The 18,249-nt window shown below is 38.6% G+C and overlaps 2 protein-coding genes and 1 long non-coding RNA gene across 3 annotated transcripts; all 3 read right to left on the minus strand.

The window, feature by feature from the left end:
* Positions 1-1,679: 1,679 nt before the first annotated feature.
* Positions 1,680-5,971, minus strand: LOC116187418 (ADP-ribosylation factor GTPase-activating protein AGD1-like). The gene is made up of 9 exons (XM_031516103.1): positions 4,800-5,971; positions 4,565-4,732; positions 4,208-4,435; positions 3,957-4,043; positions 3,486-3,851; positions 3,194-3,360; positions 2,957-3,032; positions 2,320-2,834; positions 1,680-2,187 (listed from the first exon to the last, which is right to left on the minus strand). The coding sequence occupies exons 1-9, from the start codon at positions 5,043-5,045 to the stop codon at positions 2,067-2,069; spliced, it is 1,974 nt and encodes a 657-aa protein (XP_031371963.1). The 5' UTR covers positions 5,046-5,971; the 3' UTR covers positions 1,680-2,066.
* A 1,538-nt stretch (positions 5,972-7,509) lies between these two features.
* On the minus strand, positions 7,510-8,332 carry LOC116187419. The gene is made up of 3 exons (XR_004152044.1): positions 8,214-8,332; positions 7,684-7,754; positions 7,510-7,571 (listed from the first exon to the last, which is right to left on the minus strand). It is a non-coding gene; the product is annotated as an uncharacterized LOC116187419 (long non-coding RNA).
* Positions 8,333-11,951: 3,619 nt separating this feature from the next.
* Positions 11,952-16,454, minus strand: LOC116188643 (carbonyl reductase [NADPH] 1). The gene is made up of 4 exons (XM_031518130.1): positions 15,905-16,454; positions 15,305-15,563; positions 14,914-15,108; positions 11,952-12,806 (listed from the first exon to the last, which is right to left on the minus strand). Exons 1-4 carry the CDS (start codon positions 15,994-15,996, stop codon positions 12,411-12,413), a joined length of 942 nt encoding a protein of 313 aa, XP_031373990.1. The 5' UTR covers positions 15,997-16,454; the 3' UTR covers positions 11,952-12,410.
* Between the last annotated feature and the right edge of the window lie 1,795 nt (positions 16,455-18,249).

Consider the following 18,249-nt stretch of genomic DNA (forward strand, 5'->3'; position numbering starts at 1 on the left):
TAATGAGATTTTCACTTATCTTCTTAATCTTTCACAGGGAAAAAATGTATGATATGTGGCATAGCTTGCATGTGTGATATTAATTACTATAATAATAATAATAATAATAATAATAATAATAATAACAATAATAATACACTAGTGAAATGGCCCCGCACTTCATTCAGGTTTCATTTTGTGTTTTTATTTTTTTAAAATAAATTTGAATAAAACTAATAAATCATTTTCTAAACAAATAAAATTAACAAATTTATATTTATGTATTGTTGTGTTAGACATTGTAAATTTTAGTTCTCCTAAGTCATGAACACATGTGATGCTAAATTACTAAACTGATTGTCTAATGTGACATTATTTAACATGAATTAGATATAAATTTCTCTTTTAAGAATTTACTTATTTTTGTAGTAGTGTCAGACTTGTTGAGTATTATGAAAAACAGTTTTTTCAGCCTACTTTGATTTCAATCAATAACAACACAATGGATGTTCATGCTCTATTACTTGACATAGATAATATATATGGTTTCTTTTATCAAATTAAATATATAATGTTAAATAAGTATCTAATAATTAAAAAAAATAGATGACTGCTTTTAAGTTTTAGTAAGTATTAGTGAAAATATGTAATTTTTATGTTCGTGTTTCTCCGAGTAGATAAATGAAATTTTGTCACGAATAATTAGATAACAATTTTTATGACTGTGTTCCTCCAAAGTCATGAAGGGTAATTAGTTAAAAATACAATAAAACAAAATAAGGAAGAGAATGATAATAAATATAAAGGCTAACAAGTTTCGAACCAACCAAAGCTTTAGGTGGAGGAGAAGTCAGCTCACCATCTCAACAAGTCAAAATACGGATCTCATGTGGTACAATATATAAACTATTAAAACATAAAAAAAAAAACAAATTAAAAAAAGGAAAAATTTAATAGCTTCACAGATGTTCACAACAAACAAGAATTTTAGTTTTGTTTAAGGTCTTATTCCTATTCCACCCAAAAGAAAAATGATCTCATAGGTAGTTACTTCATTAAACATATATAAGTAATGATTCCACAATGTGCATTCATAGTCATAAAGAAAATCAGTAGATCACACGTCATAGACGTGTCATATCTATGGTTTGTGTACACGTGTATATATATGTGTATAATGAAATTCGTGAAAGATTTTTTTTTTCTTTTCTTTTTTTTCTGGCGGGCAATTCTTTTGAGATGTAAATTGCAATGACATCGACGGGAAAGATGGGCGCGTTTGTAAGGTTGCATGTTGATTGGCCAAGAGAAGAAATACTTGGAATCTGTATTTCTTTGTCGGTAGGTGGCTTCGGAAGAAAAAAGAAGAGAAATATCTTCTTATTTTTTTACAATTATTATCATCATCATCAAATTTATTATTATTATTACCTGTGGCGATTCAATTAATAAAATAGAATTTAATGGATATAATAAAAGCAGTAACAGGTCCAGCCCAGCCACGCCCGACAAAAACAAAACACTCTTGCTATTTGCCCCTAAAGTTTGAATGACACATTTAAGATGTCATTTTAAAGTATTTCAGTTCAAATATTTAATATTTTTATTATTTGTGATGAACTATAAAAAATTTAAATATTTAAATTGAATTACTAAATGTTGAAGTAAAAGTAAGTGTAAATATACTTATACTAATCACGAATATTAAAAGTACTAATTATTTGAATTAAAATATGAAATACTTGAATAAAAAAAATACCGAATTTGTTATCACGACTTGTTCTCATGTTAGACGGACCCTAAACCAAATACCAGGACGTCCCACGGGGCGAAGGCAATGAGCAGATTATAAAATCGGCCCAGTGCTAGCTATATGGATATACATACATAAACGTAGAGCTAAATTATATATTTGTTGCCAATGAGCCCATCAATGTGGAAGCACTTGCCATTCCAGTTTCTCTTTACGTCCCAACCATGAATTGGTCCATTTCCTCTCTTATGTAGATGGCCAATTCCTGCTCTGCTCTTCTGGAACTACAGGAAAGAAGTAGCCTCTGGCCAGCTAGCCCACTGGATATTTGTTGTTATCTACTAATGTTGGTGTCTGCTAAGAGAGCAAGGACCTCGGAATCATCAAAGGCTGATTCCGCGGCAAGCTGCAGTGGAGTCACGCCTTCTCTGTCTATTGCTCTCGGACTTGCTCCCCTGCATATTAAACATAAAGAGAACTATTGTTATGACGTCTGCCTCCCCCCCCCCCCAAAAAAACCTCGACAGAAGATGAACATTGAAAATGGAAGATGGATGGATAAATTGCCCTCTTTTTTAGCAACAGACCTGTCGAGAAGCAACTTCGCGATGGCAGTCCTCTGCCTGATAATGCAATGATGGAGGGGTGTCCTGCCCTTGGAGTCAGAAGCGTTCACGTTCGCACCATACTGCAATAACAGCTCTACCATCCCAATGTCTGCTGTCTCAGTCTGGCAAGCAAGATGAAGCAGCAAGCCATGATCGCCCAGATCATCATGACTTTCCTGCACACGATGATCCCATTGGTGCCGCTTCGAGTTTGGTGAAGGCCGTGCCTTTCCTCCTTTAGAAGATAAGCCTAGTTGTTCACCATCATAAACGATCTTCTCACACAGCATCGCTTCATCCAGAGCCAGAAAAGATGCTGCTGATGAACAGCTAGGCACCTGGCCATGGATGGAGTTGACATCCATTCCCGAGTTGATGACATGACGATACACTGCTTTCTTGTCATTAGCCCGGACACCCTCCCAGATTTTCTTAGCCAGCATGATCATTTCTTTGTTGTCCTTGGCCTTTTGAAGAAATAATTTTTCTGCGTACTGCATGCAAAAAGGCGGGTTAATACTTCTGATCCGGAAACTATCAGTTCCCCACTCTCCAACATGAGACAACCAGGAGGGGGAACGATGCATGCTATTATGTGAAGGAAGAACATAAACACCTTTGCAATGATGTACATTTCCTTCACTGTGATAGGATCACCGGGGGTCGGTTTTCTTATGTGGAAAGGTTTACTCCTATTCACGAAACAAGTAGGTTTGCACCTCTTGCGTCAGTCAGCTGATACGAAGAAAAGAAGCGGCCATGCCATGCAGGGTAGTACCACATGCAGTCCAGCATTTAAAAAAAAAAAAAGAAGGAAAACACAGTGCTAGCAAGAAACGATTATTCTGCATACCCAATAGAGGTGCCATCACTAGCATTGGGAGGAATGGGCGGAGGAGGAGAAGCTGCTGGGTGCAATAAATCCTCCCAGATTGAGTTTGCATAGGCGTTGCCCAGTGACTCAAACAGAGTTATCACAGACGGTTCCCACACTTTAACATCCAGAGTCAGCGATCTCACCTGCCGCGGAGAGTTAATTATCAATCAACCAGTCATATGGCTGGAATAATATAAATAAAATACTAGAGACGCACTAGAGTACCACTATAATAGAAAAGACTAGCTGGCTCCAATCAGCCGATCACCTTTGAGATATGCACGCCGAGATTCCGATGGATGCCAGAGCACTCTATGCAAATGAGTATTCCGAGGTTGAGAGACGCCCAGTCGGGTCCAGTTGCCCCACAGTCGGCGCATCTGTCATTTCCACGTACAGATCTCAGCACATCAGCAGCCTTTCCACTCGATTGCAATCGAGGAGGACTCATGGAAGTAGAGCTCTGTGATAGGCTTGTTGAGACGTGGGGGTTGCGCCCAGTACTACTATCAGTTGCATGTCTATGCCCCCAGTCAACTGTCCTTCCCACTTCATCAGCCTCATGGGAGCTCCTCAAATACTTGTCAGTTGCTCCACCTGTGATTGAACCAGATTCCGCGGAAGCAGGCACAAGCTAACACATTTTGCCACATCAATGCGACATTCATTAATAAAAGAAACATAATTTTGTTTAGGCTGACCAATATGATATATTTAACTTAATGGCGTAACATAATACCCCCTCAGTTGCCTGGAAACTCAGCAAGGAAGTTATAACCCCTGATATCTTTTCAATCCAGTCCATTTGGTCCAGTGCATTCTCAGCCTGCGATTTTTGAGCAAGTAATTTGCTGAGATAATTAAGACTTTCATGTCAACCCTTTTGTTATCAACTGCTTGTCCTTGAATCAGATTTGGGATAGCATGGAATAAAGTCAGTAGGACAACTCATCCCATCCCATGGTAAGAAATTGAAGGAAGACCAATTACCTGCAGAGCGTAGCTTTTAGAAGGTGAGATGATTCTAAAGCAGAACCTCAAGTCCGTCTCATCTGCATCGATCTTTATTGCAGACGTCATGAGGTTAACAGTGTGGTGTGGACCAGACTTCTCGTCGTGTCCACTACCATGGTAATGAGACGAGAGCCATCGGGTTAGAGGACGAGGTCCATTCTCAGGTCCAATATTTCTCTGGATGCAGGATGGACTCCCAGCAACCTGCGATACAAACACACAAAAAAGAGAGGAAACATAAAAAGATAAATATGTAAAGCAATAAACTGGTATTTCTAGGATGCGGACATAGCATATATATGTACCTCCCTAGCTAGAGAATCAGTGACTTACAGCAGTGCAGCTCCATGGCTTGCGATAGTAACGTAGCATTCCTTGACTATCAAGGACAAAGAACCTTCTCTTCCAGTCACCTCTCAAATTTGAGGAACGTTTTGAAAGATATCCTTGTCGAATGATTTGAACCTGAATAGTGGTACAGAGCCTGAGTCTATTACAGAGCTGCATAAAGAGTAGCCCGTATGAGCAGAGATAATCAGTGCCATTAATATTCGAAAGCAATTAGTACCTTTCCGGTTGCAATAGTTCCTTTCACTGCTGCAGTCACTTCAGGTGAATTCCGAGAATAAGTCTGCATGGTATCTCCCTTGACGCAACTATTAAGGACATCTCGTGATAGCTTGCTCTCTCGATCAATTTGGTGTTTGCACTTGTGCATCCTTTCAATGAGAGCTGCCTGCTCATAATTGCAGCTCTCTCTGGACTGCTGAGCAGAAGCCAACATCTGCAAGCGCAAAAGCTCCAATTTTAACATAATTCCAACTTCAGAATCTTCTGGAAGAAACTGTCAACACTGTCACCCAATTCGACCCCTTCTGGGAGTGCAACGATTCATTGCAACTTGGAATGCCGAGCATATTGCTAGCGTCTCGCTTGGCTTGGCTTGGCTTGTTGTTGCTATTCTAAACAGAAGCACTAGAGGAGAAGAAGAGGGTGTGGACGAGAAGGATGAAAATGATCTTTATGTATGAGAGTTGTTAGTAAGGGAGAGGTAGGATTTCCTTTATGGAGGGAAATGGTGGAATCCCACTTCCCTAACGAACTTTCAAAAACGACTAGTCTCCCTCCATTTCCCTCTTTTCCCTTCAATCAGGGACAATATTAAGCAAGGTTTGCTCAGCGGAGGTCCTATAGCTCATATGATTCTGTAGTGAGGAAGATGAACAAAGGCATTTTTCGTCTGCAGAGATAACGAGGGATTTGGCAGAGTGGTTCTTCGTTTTCTTGTTTGGGGGGGCTTGTAATGCTCCTTTTTAGAAGCTGGGGGTGTTTTGACTGTGGCCATATCTTTCCTCTGCCTGTGCACATTCTTGTGATCGTAGATGAATCCAATTATATCATCCCCTCCCCAGCCAAAGGACGAAATAAAAGAAGAAAACTTTTAGTCAGTGGAATCACAGTATTCAGTTGTATTCAAATGATCAATGCATGGAATGAATGAGGGTGGCCCAAGGAAGTCGATGCATGGGATAATCACATTGGTTGGAGGGAAAGGTCGATTCAAAAAGAACGTGTCCAGTAAGTTGCAAAGAAAGTAATTCCCACAGCAAACCTGGTTAATGACGGGCTCCATCTTTTGCAGCATCTCATATCCCTGTCAGGAGCCCAAAAAAAAAAAAGTCAATTCAAGCATGCTACAATTTTGAGAAGAATCTAGTCAAGTGGGAGAGGGCGTGGTGATTAGATTTTAAGGATAATGGAGGACCTGTTCAAAATATTGGAGATGAGCATCCACTGTCCCGCTTAATGCCTCCACGAACTCAAATCTTTTTTTGCCTTCAACAGTCGAGAGTGCACTGACCTGATGTGAGAGAGGCAATCATGCGTAAGAGCTAAAGCGGTGGACCCCTAATTTGAAATAAAATTTCTATGTTGCTCGTCTTTCATCTTTCTCAGATACATAAAGCTCATACAATGAGGCGCGGAAAATGTAAGCCTACCAGATTGAAGCGAGCATGCTCAAACCATGACCTTGCACTGTGATGTTCCTGGAATGTCTCTCTACCAAATTAGAATCAAAACTATAAATGAATCGATATAGGAGATGCATTTCAAAAGGAAAAAAAAATAAAAATCCTATAGTGATGTCTGATAATGTACCTCATCAACTGCAGCAGCTATATCCATCCTAGTGCTCTTTCTCAGTGACAAGAACTTCTCATGTGCCTGCATATATTGATCCATTACACAGTTTAGAATGGCTCTCTAATACCTACATTGAGATTGTGCCAGAGAGTTCTTTCAGAGACAAAAGGCGTCTTCCATGGGGAGCACCTCACCTGATCATATGTAAGCGAAGCCTTATCAAAGCCCTTTCGTGCCTCCTGCACCCGTACATGAGAACTGGTATGAGGAAAAAAAGGAAGAACTTAAAATTTATGAAAAATCATATGCAGAAATTCATGTTGTGTAGATAAGTAACAGTGGTTTCTCTGAAATTAAAAGAACATCGGTCACCTATACAGGATGAGAAGTAGGACTAACTTATTGAAGGTTTTTTATATACTAGTCATTCTCTGCCTAACAACTTAAGCTCAAGATATAAACTACATTTTCCATTTGATCGATATACAAGTGAATTTAATTAATATTAAATATTTCTTAATTTTGCTTCGAAAGAAAACTACTATATTCAAGACAGCACTTTCCACCTTCATTTGAATCTTTCATTGCTTTGAGAAGCTGCCTGCCTTAGGACAGCTATATCAGCCTTGCTACCTAATGGATTTGTTTGCAGCAGTTGATAAAACAGCTTCATTCATTATGTTGAAGAGAAAGCTAGAAAAGGCGCTAAGAATAAGAAATTAAAATAGACTCGCATAACTCCAAGGAGTTTAGCCTAGAGGTAAGGAAGAGTTTAAGTATCCATTCGATCCCGAGTTCGAAATCCCTTGGAGCCACCAAAGTGTCTTTGGCGTGATTACCCATTTCGTACGCTGTCGGGGGATCACGGAGCCTTGGGGCTTAGTCGGGCGAAGTCCGGATACCCCGGGTTAGCAAAAAAAAAAAAAACAGAGAGAGAGAATCGCATGACCAATGTGGGTTGGTTCAAGCTGTTCGACACTTGTTTCACTCAAATAAAGTCTCGGGTTTGAGTCTTTGTGAATGTAGAAAATTCACGTTGGGAGAGTTTTATCCCTTAGTGGATTAGTCGAGGTCCAATTGGACTTCCGTATACCAGGTTCGCATAAAAAAAGAAAAAGAAAAAGAGAATTGCATGAGCATCATTCAGATCGAAATTAGTAAAGTGCAGCAACTTATCGCATAGAGTGTGCTCAACCTGTGAAAGCAAATTTAAATTACGAATAATATTTAAGTTAGAGTAGCATATGCCGCAAAATGCTAAATGCCTACTTTTAAATATGTAAAGAGTCTTGTACGCTGCCTGCTACCTGGGCCATAAGGAATTCCTTGGATCTCCCTATTACTCTTAATGCAGCTGCAACTCTTGTCATGACTTGGCCTTGGGGGAGAAAGGAAAAGAAGGTATTAAATGCATACACGTATAATGGATACTGGAGCCTTCGAGATTTAAAATTCAGTTTGGATCTGTTGAAGCCAAGGGCAAACATGACCAAATAGTTGACAAAGTTCAGAGCTTCGTTGAAAGCTACGTATCACTAAATACTCAAAAGTGGCATGGCAGCTTCCTGGAACATTATCATCTTAACAGTACACACTTCAATTTTTAAGCACCCAAGTGGAGAGCATAGCACTTGTAATTTCACCCATGAGATGCTATATATATCATCGAATGACCCTTAGATTGCACTGGATGAATGGTTAATCTTTCTATATGATGGTCATCAGCTGCTCCACCGGCTAAGAGATTATGGGGTTTGAGCTCTGTTCTCTTGCATATTTTGACATTCTTGTAATAAATAGATCCAAATGTTATATATGTGAGGAAGAGAATGCATACCTCCCAGGGCATCGTACAGTGGATCGCCATGGCCTCCCACAAAAGTTTCAAGAGAATTTGCAAAAGCGATATCACAATCTCTCTGCTCCATCAACCCCTCTCTAAAAAGTGGAGCACACAAAATCAATACATATAAAACAAAAATCTCACCCAGCAGTAAGGGTTATTGAGAAATTTAGGTAGCCTTCACACTTCAGGATCAATGAAATCTGCGATCTTTAATCAAGAGAATGCAAAAACCAAGATCTTTGCTCTCGTCTATTATGTGCAAATCTTTTAAAACCTAAAATCCAGAAGAGTAATGTGCACATCCATTGCATCCTATATACATGTATATATGCAAATATGTGAGAGCGAAGATACGTCATCCTAACTAGCTACTGGGAAGATAAAAAAGCGATATTTTTCTTTTAATTGTTTTGGTGAGAACTCAGAAGTGCAAAGAGAACGTTGAGCTCTTAGCTAGATTTTGTTGGGGTGCATACATATACTTCCGGCAACCTTTGTGGAACTTCAAACATCGACTCCTCAAGGACTCATTGCTCTCTTCCAGGCGTTGAATCTGTGAGTTACGAAATAACATTTTATCAGGCATCACAGCTAGCAACAACATCAACTCTATCAATATTTTAGAGAACAAAATCGTAGAAGGTGTATCTCATGGCTTCCTTAATTCCTTATCAGAGTACCCTTTGTTTGGATTCCAAATAGCAAGGGAAAGGAAGGGGAACGGGAGCTGAGGGGAAATGAGGGGATTTAGCGATTAATGAAGGAGGGAACGGAAGGGGAAGGGGAAGGGGAAGGAAAAATTTATAGATTAATATATTACTTAAGTATTAAAATAAGGGTGTTAGTAGTTGGAACTAATCTATATCTGAAGTATAACTATTAATTGTTCAATATTGAATCTCAGATAAAGCGAGAAACAAAGACAGGACTACGTCGAAAGGCTTGTATGGCCCCCGAATGCCTCTAAGAACTGAATTTGATATAGGGAATCAAAGAAATGAGGAACAAGCCAGCTGAAAGTTCTAAAACAATAGCATGAATGGGTCGAAGAATGTTTGTCTATACTACGCCCAGCATAAACAATTACAATTCTGAAGTTCTAGGACGAGAGATGCCATTGCCCATTTCTCATTTCCATTTTGTGCACAGGTCAATGAGGTAAGCAATAATTGGAGGCGTGCTGTTTCGGTATCTGGTTTCCATATGCATCATAAGGGAGTTCGTGATTGCATGCTAAGGTATGCAAGCATCGGTGTTTGTTAAGTATCCAGGTAAAAAGGCAGCATGCGCGTGCCTACAGACACAGCCAAATTGCAGACCATAAATAAAATGCAGCTGAATTGACCTTAATTATATACATTAGATAGAGATGTTCAAATTAAAGATGTGATTCATCAGGAACTTCGTATTATGATTGTATTAGCAGCAACACACAGCAACAGAACCGCGATGCATGTGGTGTGGACGACAAGATACTAGAGGATGTTTACAAGCGGAGAAAAGAACAGAGAATGGCGGGGGGGAAATATTACCTGCTGCCGAAACATGGGCGAATCATCATCGAGCTTTAGATAATGCATGTTGCTGTGCTGCTGGTATAATGCTACAATGATCTTTACAAAGAGATTATAGTGAAAGACGGGAACAAAAGAATGTATGAGAGAGAGAAAGAGAGAGAGAGAGAGAGAGAGAGAGTTCTTTCTTCCTCTTCTTTTGGGTGGTGACGATGGTACGTAGGCTACAGTGTCTAAAAATATAGCAACCGGAAAAGGAGGAGCAATATATGCATGCATTGCATGGCGTATTTATAAAAGTCATCTTGTTCTCACTTTCACTTCCTTTTTCTTTTAAATTTTTTTCTCTTCTTGGAAAAAAAAAAAATTGGATGGTCTAAAAGGCTATCCCATCCCACAATAAACAAAACAGAGGATGCATGAAACAAATCTAAACGGCAAGGGATTTCTTCACCTTGAGAGAGGCCGATATATGCAGCTACTTCTCTTTAGAGCGTGCCATCTAATCTGCATTCTTTAAAAATACCAACTTTCAAGGGTATTCCAAAAATTATATACTGAGATTTTGAAAATTTCTAGTTTTATTTCATACTTTCAAAAATTTTGTCCAAGAATTGTCATTAATGGGCTTATTTGAGGAGAAGAGTGCAAAATTTTAGCTTTTTCTGAAGTTAATTTATGGGGTTTTTTGAATTAATTAACAGCCAATTTAAGGGTGATCACCTATATTGATTAGTTCAAGTAGTTCGGAGCATTTTTCCCTTAAATAATATCTCGAGTTTGAGTCTTATGAATGAAGAAAATTTATTCACATTGGACGAGCTTTACTCCTTATTGAGCCGATTTAACTCGAATTGGATTAGTTGAGACTTAGTTGAACTTTTGGATATAAGAGTCCATACGGAGAATTCGAACGGTGGTTAATGACTGTGGCAATTATGGGACAAAACTAAAACTACATTACTGAAAGCATGGTACTCGACCATCAAATGTTTTATTAAGCAGTTATCCTAAATTATAATAATTCTCATTGAGCCCCGTCATAATACATACATACATATATATATATATATATATATATATAATTATTATTATCATGTCGAGCCTCATTATATGGCCACTATTATCACTTTGAATGTAGTCAATAAAAAATTCTTGCATTATAAAACAAACTATGTAACCCACACGTTAAGCGAGAAAAAATTTCAGAGTACTTAAAATTAATCATATTATAAATTTTCCAAAGAAAGTAAATTGCATATTAAGATTATTTCACTTCAAAATTAAATGAACTATTGGAAGATGACCGTTCTTTTATCGAGGAGCGTAATTCAAATATTCTAAGTAGGTTTTTTATATACTAGGTCAAAATCATATGATTTTAGATAGATATCTTGGGAAAGTAAAACAATAGGGAATTATATAATTTGACATTGAAATATAATTTTTAAGTCCAAAAAAGAAGAAATTTGCCAATTTTTCAATTATAAAAATTTTACTATCTTTTAGAATTATTTAAGGAAAGCAATTCACTAGAAAAGAAAATTGTCTAAGATACTTATTCAAGAAAAAATTATTATTTCCTCCATGATAAACCGCAATTAAACCTATTGATGAAATTGTCGATTTTGATTTGATGATGTGTGGCAACTAGAAAAATAATCATCTATGATAATAAAGTTTGAAAAACTTAAATTTAATCCTATTTCGAAAATTGTAAATTTTAATTCAATGATACATATAGATATTAGTTACAAAATATAAGATCATAAGACGTCAATAATATGTATTGAAGATCTGTATATGCAGCCATAGAAAAAAAAATCTCTTCACACACACACACACACACGAATCATATTTACTTTTCTTAAAAACAAATTAGATCATTTTTCCTTCAGTTACAAGACAAACCCATATACTTAATATAATAAAATAGAAATCACAATAGTTGATATAAATTGCTTTTACAAAAATCCAAATAAATTGCTTTTTTGTAATTACTTTTTTGGACATTGTAAGAGATATCGATAATCGACCGCAGAAGAACTCTTGCTGATTGTGTAATGCCCCAGCAAGCAGCGCAACCGGGAATCAGCCAAGCCAAGCTTCAATCTGAAGAGCCTTCCGCCGGTGTAAAATCAGAGAATATATACAGGCCCATGTATTATCTACTTTTAAATCACTGAGCATAATATAACATATGCAAATCATCATCTGCATCAATTAGATTCCATCAAAGATTGATATGCGAGACGAAGCGTGACACCATAAAACATCATTTTAGGCTTCCTTGCAGCAAAAATATTCAAAAGTATGGCGTAACAAAACGAGATTATAACTTAGGGGGCAAAATCTTCCTCAAATAGAAGTTGCAGCGAGAGGTCTCTGACAACATTTTGCACGTGGCAGCAGCGAGCGTCAACAATTGCTGTCTTTCCAGACGGATGCAACAAATCCACAAGCCTAAAATCCCAAATTCCTAATGAAACTAGCCAACCAAAACCGATCATGCTTACCGCAAGAATTCAATTTGTGGAGGATCAAACTCTCCACTACATAATCTGACCTTGAATGAATTCAGGCAATCCCTTCATGCCTGCTCCGTCCCGCGATAGGACACCCTTCAGATATCTTTCTCGTCATCCAACACGCTTGTAAAAAGACTAAGTTTGCTTTAGAAGCTTACCTCCCGTCTCTCGGCAAAGAACTTACCAGAAACAGCCTGATCAGGAAGCAGGGCAAGCCATACACCGGTATCGGCTCCATGCTCAGTTGGAATGTTGCCGGCCCAACCGGTCATTGTAGTCTTCACCCAGCCTGGGCAATAGCAGTTCACGAATATCTTATGGCCTTCTGGGCGATCACTTAGGATCTTTGCCATCAGTCTTGTGTAAGCATTCACTGCAAGCTTCGATACAGAGTAGTCGGTGAATGTTTGAGGCCACCCCCCAGACATCCAAGTCCCTTCTTCTACTTGTTTCAGGAACGTAGATACTGTATGATCAACAAATTCCTCCGTCAATGTTTCAATGTCATTTAGCTTTTCTCTCAATGCCAAATCTCCAATTCTCTGCCAAAGGTGGGGTAGCAAGGCTCATCAATAATAATAAACTTAGTTGATGCAACACGATGAAAAATGACAGAGGTCCAAAAGGGAGGCAAAAAAGAGTTTGCAGGCTTCCTCACTGCAATAACTGTAATTTCGTAGCAGTAGGACCATTGCATCAGAAACGTGAAACATTACCACGGAGAAAGAAAATTGCAGAACATGTACAACTGAATCAATTAAATCTAACAGACTGTGCTAATAGAAGCATTAGAATTAATTATTACTGATCTCAAGTCAAGATAACAATATGACCTAAGTTGTCAGCTCCTCATGCTGGTCCAACAATTACATATATATATACATATATATTTTTCCAACTAGAACAAAGTAAAACTGAGCTCAAGTTTTTTGCAAGTATCAGAATCCTATAATAGCATCTTTCTACCCAAAACCAATTGCAATGTGCCATCAATCTGTTGGGCTCATAGCATCTATTAGTCAACTCAATCATGGCCACTCATGCATCCAAGCAAACATTGTCTTAGATGTATGAGAAAGCACAAGAACTTCATAGCACCTAAAGGCAAGGAGGACACTAATTGCAGAATAATTGTGTCCCTCTCTCACTCACTTGCCTAAACAACTGCAATGTCGCTCCCCCACCCCCCCCCCCCCCCCCCCCCCCCCCCCCCCCCCCCCCCCCCAACCCAAACAAAATTAAAAAAGAAAAAAAAGAGAACCCCTCGAATCAAATTTTGATTTGGTACTCTCATGGCACCTAATGCGAGCGTGCAAAATCCTCTGCAACTTTTGAGCAAACATGATAGCTTTTCCAAAAGTATGCATGGTCTCATGCAAAGGAATCTTTACTATCCTTAGAAGAATCATCATACCAGGTTCAGCATTCAGGGATTTGATCTTTAAGAGATCAAAAGGATGAGCTAGTTTTACAAACTGAATTGGACAAGAGGGGTTCCCCTCACTATAAATGGGATGAGAAGGCCACAGAGATTTCCTTCAATTGGTTCCTAACCATTGTAAGGACCAAGAAGAATGTTGCGGACATTCTGGACGAATTGTTGCATTCTGCATTGAGATGTGATCCTTCAATGGACTGGAGTGGGGATGAACCTGTTTTCTCAAACTGCCAATTTACTTGCAGTGAAATTGGCCAAGTTTCTTTTAAGCTGATATCATAGATGAGTGATGGAGCTGTATCTGCTGCTTCAGCTTTGTGACTCACGACCTTCATGCGTGTGTTTACAGAATTGAAATTCAGGCTGACAAGACAGATTCTGTGGCTGCTTAAGTCATATCATGGAAACAGCTACTTTTTAACCACCTTCGGTAACCTACAGCCATATTAGTTGGGACCTGATGGTAAATGGGAAGGAATTCTGAAGTCAAATCAGGTGATTAGGATATTGGAGTGGTGCAATTCTTTGGTAGGCTAGTTAAAGGAAAAGAATAGAATCACTACCAGCCTGATCATTTAGTTGCAAATAGCTACGCAAATCAAGGTTATGCTAATGCACATGAGCTCATGAATGGTTCAACAGCATTAAATTTTGCCAATCGAAGCAACTAGAGACTGGGGGCTGCAATTACCTTAAGTGCTGCCAGAAACTTCATCCCTGACAGCCAGACTTGCCATTGATTGAGATGGGGAAAGCTAAAAGAGCAGTCGAGTTAAGTTCTCTAGTCTCTATAGGAGGAATTAGGATACTAAGTGTGAGTTTATGATTTATCTTGGTATGATCTGTTTGGAGGTTTGAGTACAGATAATTTGCCCTCCTTTCTTTCCTAGTGCTCTCTAGAGCAATGCATCAGTTGAGGTCCAGGGTGAGTATGCATCAAAGCCCCTTAGAAAGAAGGAGAAGATAAGAGCAAAAATTTCTATTCCACTTCAGTAAAAGAAGGTTGAAATGGTTCCTTAGTTGGATCTTTGTAATACTCTTGTTCTGGAGGACAAATGCTTTGTATTATGGAAGAGGGACGAGGCTGATGCTTAGAAGCGAAGCCATACCATGACTTCTGCTAAGGTTGCTATTTCAGAGTTAGAAAGCCAAGAACATGAATTAAAAAAAAGGAGTAGATTTAATGGAAACAGGAATGAGCACAAACTTACATTTCGTCTCCCATTTAATCTTCCCAACCGGGAGCTCACATTAACAATACGAGCACCTGCAGCAGAAGGTCTCATCAACGGGATCATTGCTTTAATCATATTCTTGGTTCCATAATAATTCGTGGAAATAACCATCGGAGCGGATTCAACGGAGTTGTCAGACCCTACATTGAAATTAACACCGGCATTGTTTACCTGAAAGACAATTGAGCAGGGAATTAAACTGAAGGGTGAAACAGGAGTGATCATTTCCAAGCAAGTTGGAATGCTCACCTAAGATCAAATCAAGCAAACCAATATAATCTCATGGAAGAAACAAAGGAGAAAAAAAAAACTGTAGAATAGCATACTGGTGAAGCAGAAACCTAGTGGCAAGGCAACTGAAGCATACCAGGATGTCAATACCACCATAGGATTCATGAATCCAGTCAGCAAAGCTTCTAATAGATGAAGGATCAGTGACATCCAACTGATGAAAGACCACGTTCAGACCACCCTCTTGCAAGACCTTTGCCGCTTCCTCGCCAACAGCGTCATCTCTTGATGTCAGCACAACTGTCAGTCCATGCGCTGCAAGCTGTCTTGCTATCTCGAATCCAATTCCTCTATTGCTGCCAGTTACCACAGCAACAGTGTCTGTGGACCACCACCTAAATATGATTCATCAATTTGTCACCGTTGAGGAGGAGCAGCAGTACAGAGTTCACATCTAAATTTTACCATGGAAGATTCATTGTCTAAGAAAGTCTGTAGCTAGCGCGAGTCATGTAACAATACCCAGAGATACTTGATACAGAGAAGGGGATTCCAACATACTGAAAAGAAGATAACACAACCCATCTATCAAGCGGAAATTGCCACAGAGGACAAATGTTGGACTTGATTCGGTCCTAGCTTAGTAGGCCCTAATATCAAAACAGGTATATGGATGCTACAAAGTAAATGGCGGAACGAATTCATAACGACAAAGAGCATCATAATAGGCTATGACCTCTGGTGATCGGAATAAGGAATTGTGCGGAGGAGGGAAATCTCCTGCAATCGCTGGTCTCGTCGTTCCTTGGCCTTCTCGTTTCTTCCCATCTCTTCTCTTCGGCCCCCTCTCTCTCTCTCTCTCTCTCTCTCTCTCTCTCAGCTGTCACCCTTTTCCCGCGGCATTGCTTTTGGCCCTGCTTTCTCTTTGGGGATTCAATTCAATTTGGTCGATCCTGTCCTGCTTTTACCGGAGAGGCTGTACTGTATCCCCTACACGCCGCAACACCAGAAAAATCCACCGCTTCCAGGATACACGTCACCTCACCTCACCTCACCTCCAGTTACTGGTCAAAAGGTTGGAGCTAGTTTTCCGGCCACATTTTGTGGCCCACAAATTTGCCTTGTTATTCTCCCCCGCCCATCGCTTCGTCATGTTGGACATTCAGATCATCGGGAGAGACTTTATGGGTGCTAAACTAGGCTTGATTTTTCGCCACATATATTAGACACATCACAAAGAAAAAGAGAGACTCATCAATCTCTAATCAAATTTCCGTTGTGATCCCACACTCTTTAAAAATAATAATAATAATAATAATAATTGTATGGCTCGAGTAATAGGCCTCACAAGACAAAAGAGCCTTTGCACAATGCATTAAAAAAATACAAAAATAAAAAGCTGATGTAGAGGAGATGATGATTGGCTCTCTACCATCTCTGTACAGAGAGACAAGCGCACCTCAGAGCGACGCGCTCCACACGCGTCATGGCCAAGAAAGACGGTCTCCACCCCCACGGTAGAGACAGTCTAATAGTCATTCTCTCGTGGAGTCTTTATTATGGTCCCATGACTTTTAATTGTTTTGAGGAAAAAAAAATTGCTTCAAATGTGTGGCCTGCTGCCGTCACATGGCCTGAAGCAGCCGGCCGCACAGCAAAAAGAGCCAATAGCTTTTTGCTATCTTCAATTAAAAAAAAAAAAGCTGCTATGCACCAGCAGGACCGCCACATGGCAGTCCTAGATTGGCACCAACGCATCTCTTTGTAGAGAGACGGGTCTTCACGTGGCGCCACGGGCGGCGACAGCTCCAGCAAAGAGCGCGTCTCTTCGTATGCTAGCTGACGTCGAGAGATGTGGCCGCGTCTCTGTTGGAAATGGTTTAACATAACTATATTCTGATTTTCCTCTTCCCTTTGTATTATTATTTTCGGTTACTTCTCATTGTTTTATTTGATTATCAACTGAACGAACCAAGTAATCATGGTTGAGTTTAATATATATATATATATATGTATATATATACACATACTAGTCTATACTTATATAATATATAAAGAGAGAGTTAGGACTATTTGATCTCACTTTTGTTTTCCCAAAATACTCATAACATACATATTATGATTCATAAATGCCATTAAATGGAAAAAAAAAAACTCACAAATTTACTAAGGGTTTTCTATTTTATGCCCTAAGGGCATATGATAAGCAAACTCAAATTACCAATTTTAAACTCCAAATTATTAATGTCAAGATTCTTTTTTTTGTACCTAATTTACCCTTATTTTATCTTACCTAATTAATTCTAATTTCCTTTTACCATATAATCTCTAGCATTTTTAGGGTTTTAGGGTTTTGGGGTTTTAGGGTTCTTAGAAAATATTTTGTCGCTTTACAAAACCATATATGCATAGAAAAATCCTCTATGGATATTTTGAATCCCATTAAAAATGTCAAAGATTATCTGATAAAAGGAAATTTGAATTAACTAGGTAAAATAGAATAAGGGTAAATTAGGCACAAAAATAATAGAATCTTCGCATTAATGATCTGGAGTTTAAAATTGGTAATATGAGTTTGCTCGTTCTATGCTCTTAGGGTATAGAATAGAAAACCTATTTGCTAATACATAAAGAGAGAGGTGAGACTTTTAGTCTCACTTGTGTTTTCTTAAAATACCCATAACATATTTTGATTTATAAATATCATTAAATAAGAAATATAAGAGTTAAATTACAAATAAAACCCCCATTCTTCCCTATTTTCTCTCTCCCCTTTTCTCTCTCTCACATCCTATCTCTTTGCCGAAAGTCCTATTACATAGATAAGAAGCCTCATTCAATTTTATCATTTCTTTCTCTTCCTTAATCTAATAATTTAATAAAACCATTTTGTTTTTATGAACAAATCTACCCATATATTTTTTATATTTATTAATTTCGCACCTAGCACGGGTGACTCTCTAGTGTATATATATATATATATATATAATTGACAGATCTTCAATAAAAATGATAATCTCGTATTTATATTTTCATTCCTTGTATGTTGATAGCACTTTTGGAAATACAAAGCATTCCATC

The sequence above is a fragment of the Punica granatum genome, chromosome 8 (genome assembly GCF_007655135.1).
Source record: "Punica granatum isolate Tunisia-2019 chromosome 8, ASM765513v2, whole genome shotgun sequence".
In the NCBI taxonomy this organism is placed as follows: Eukaryota; Viridiplantae; Streptophyta; class Magnoliopsida; order Myrtales; family Lythraceae; genus Punica; species Punica granatum.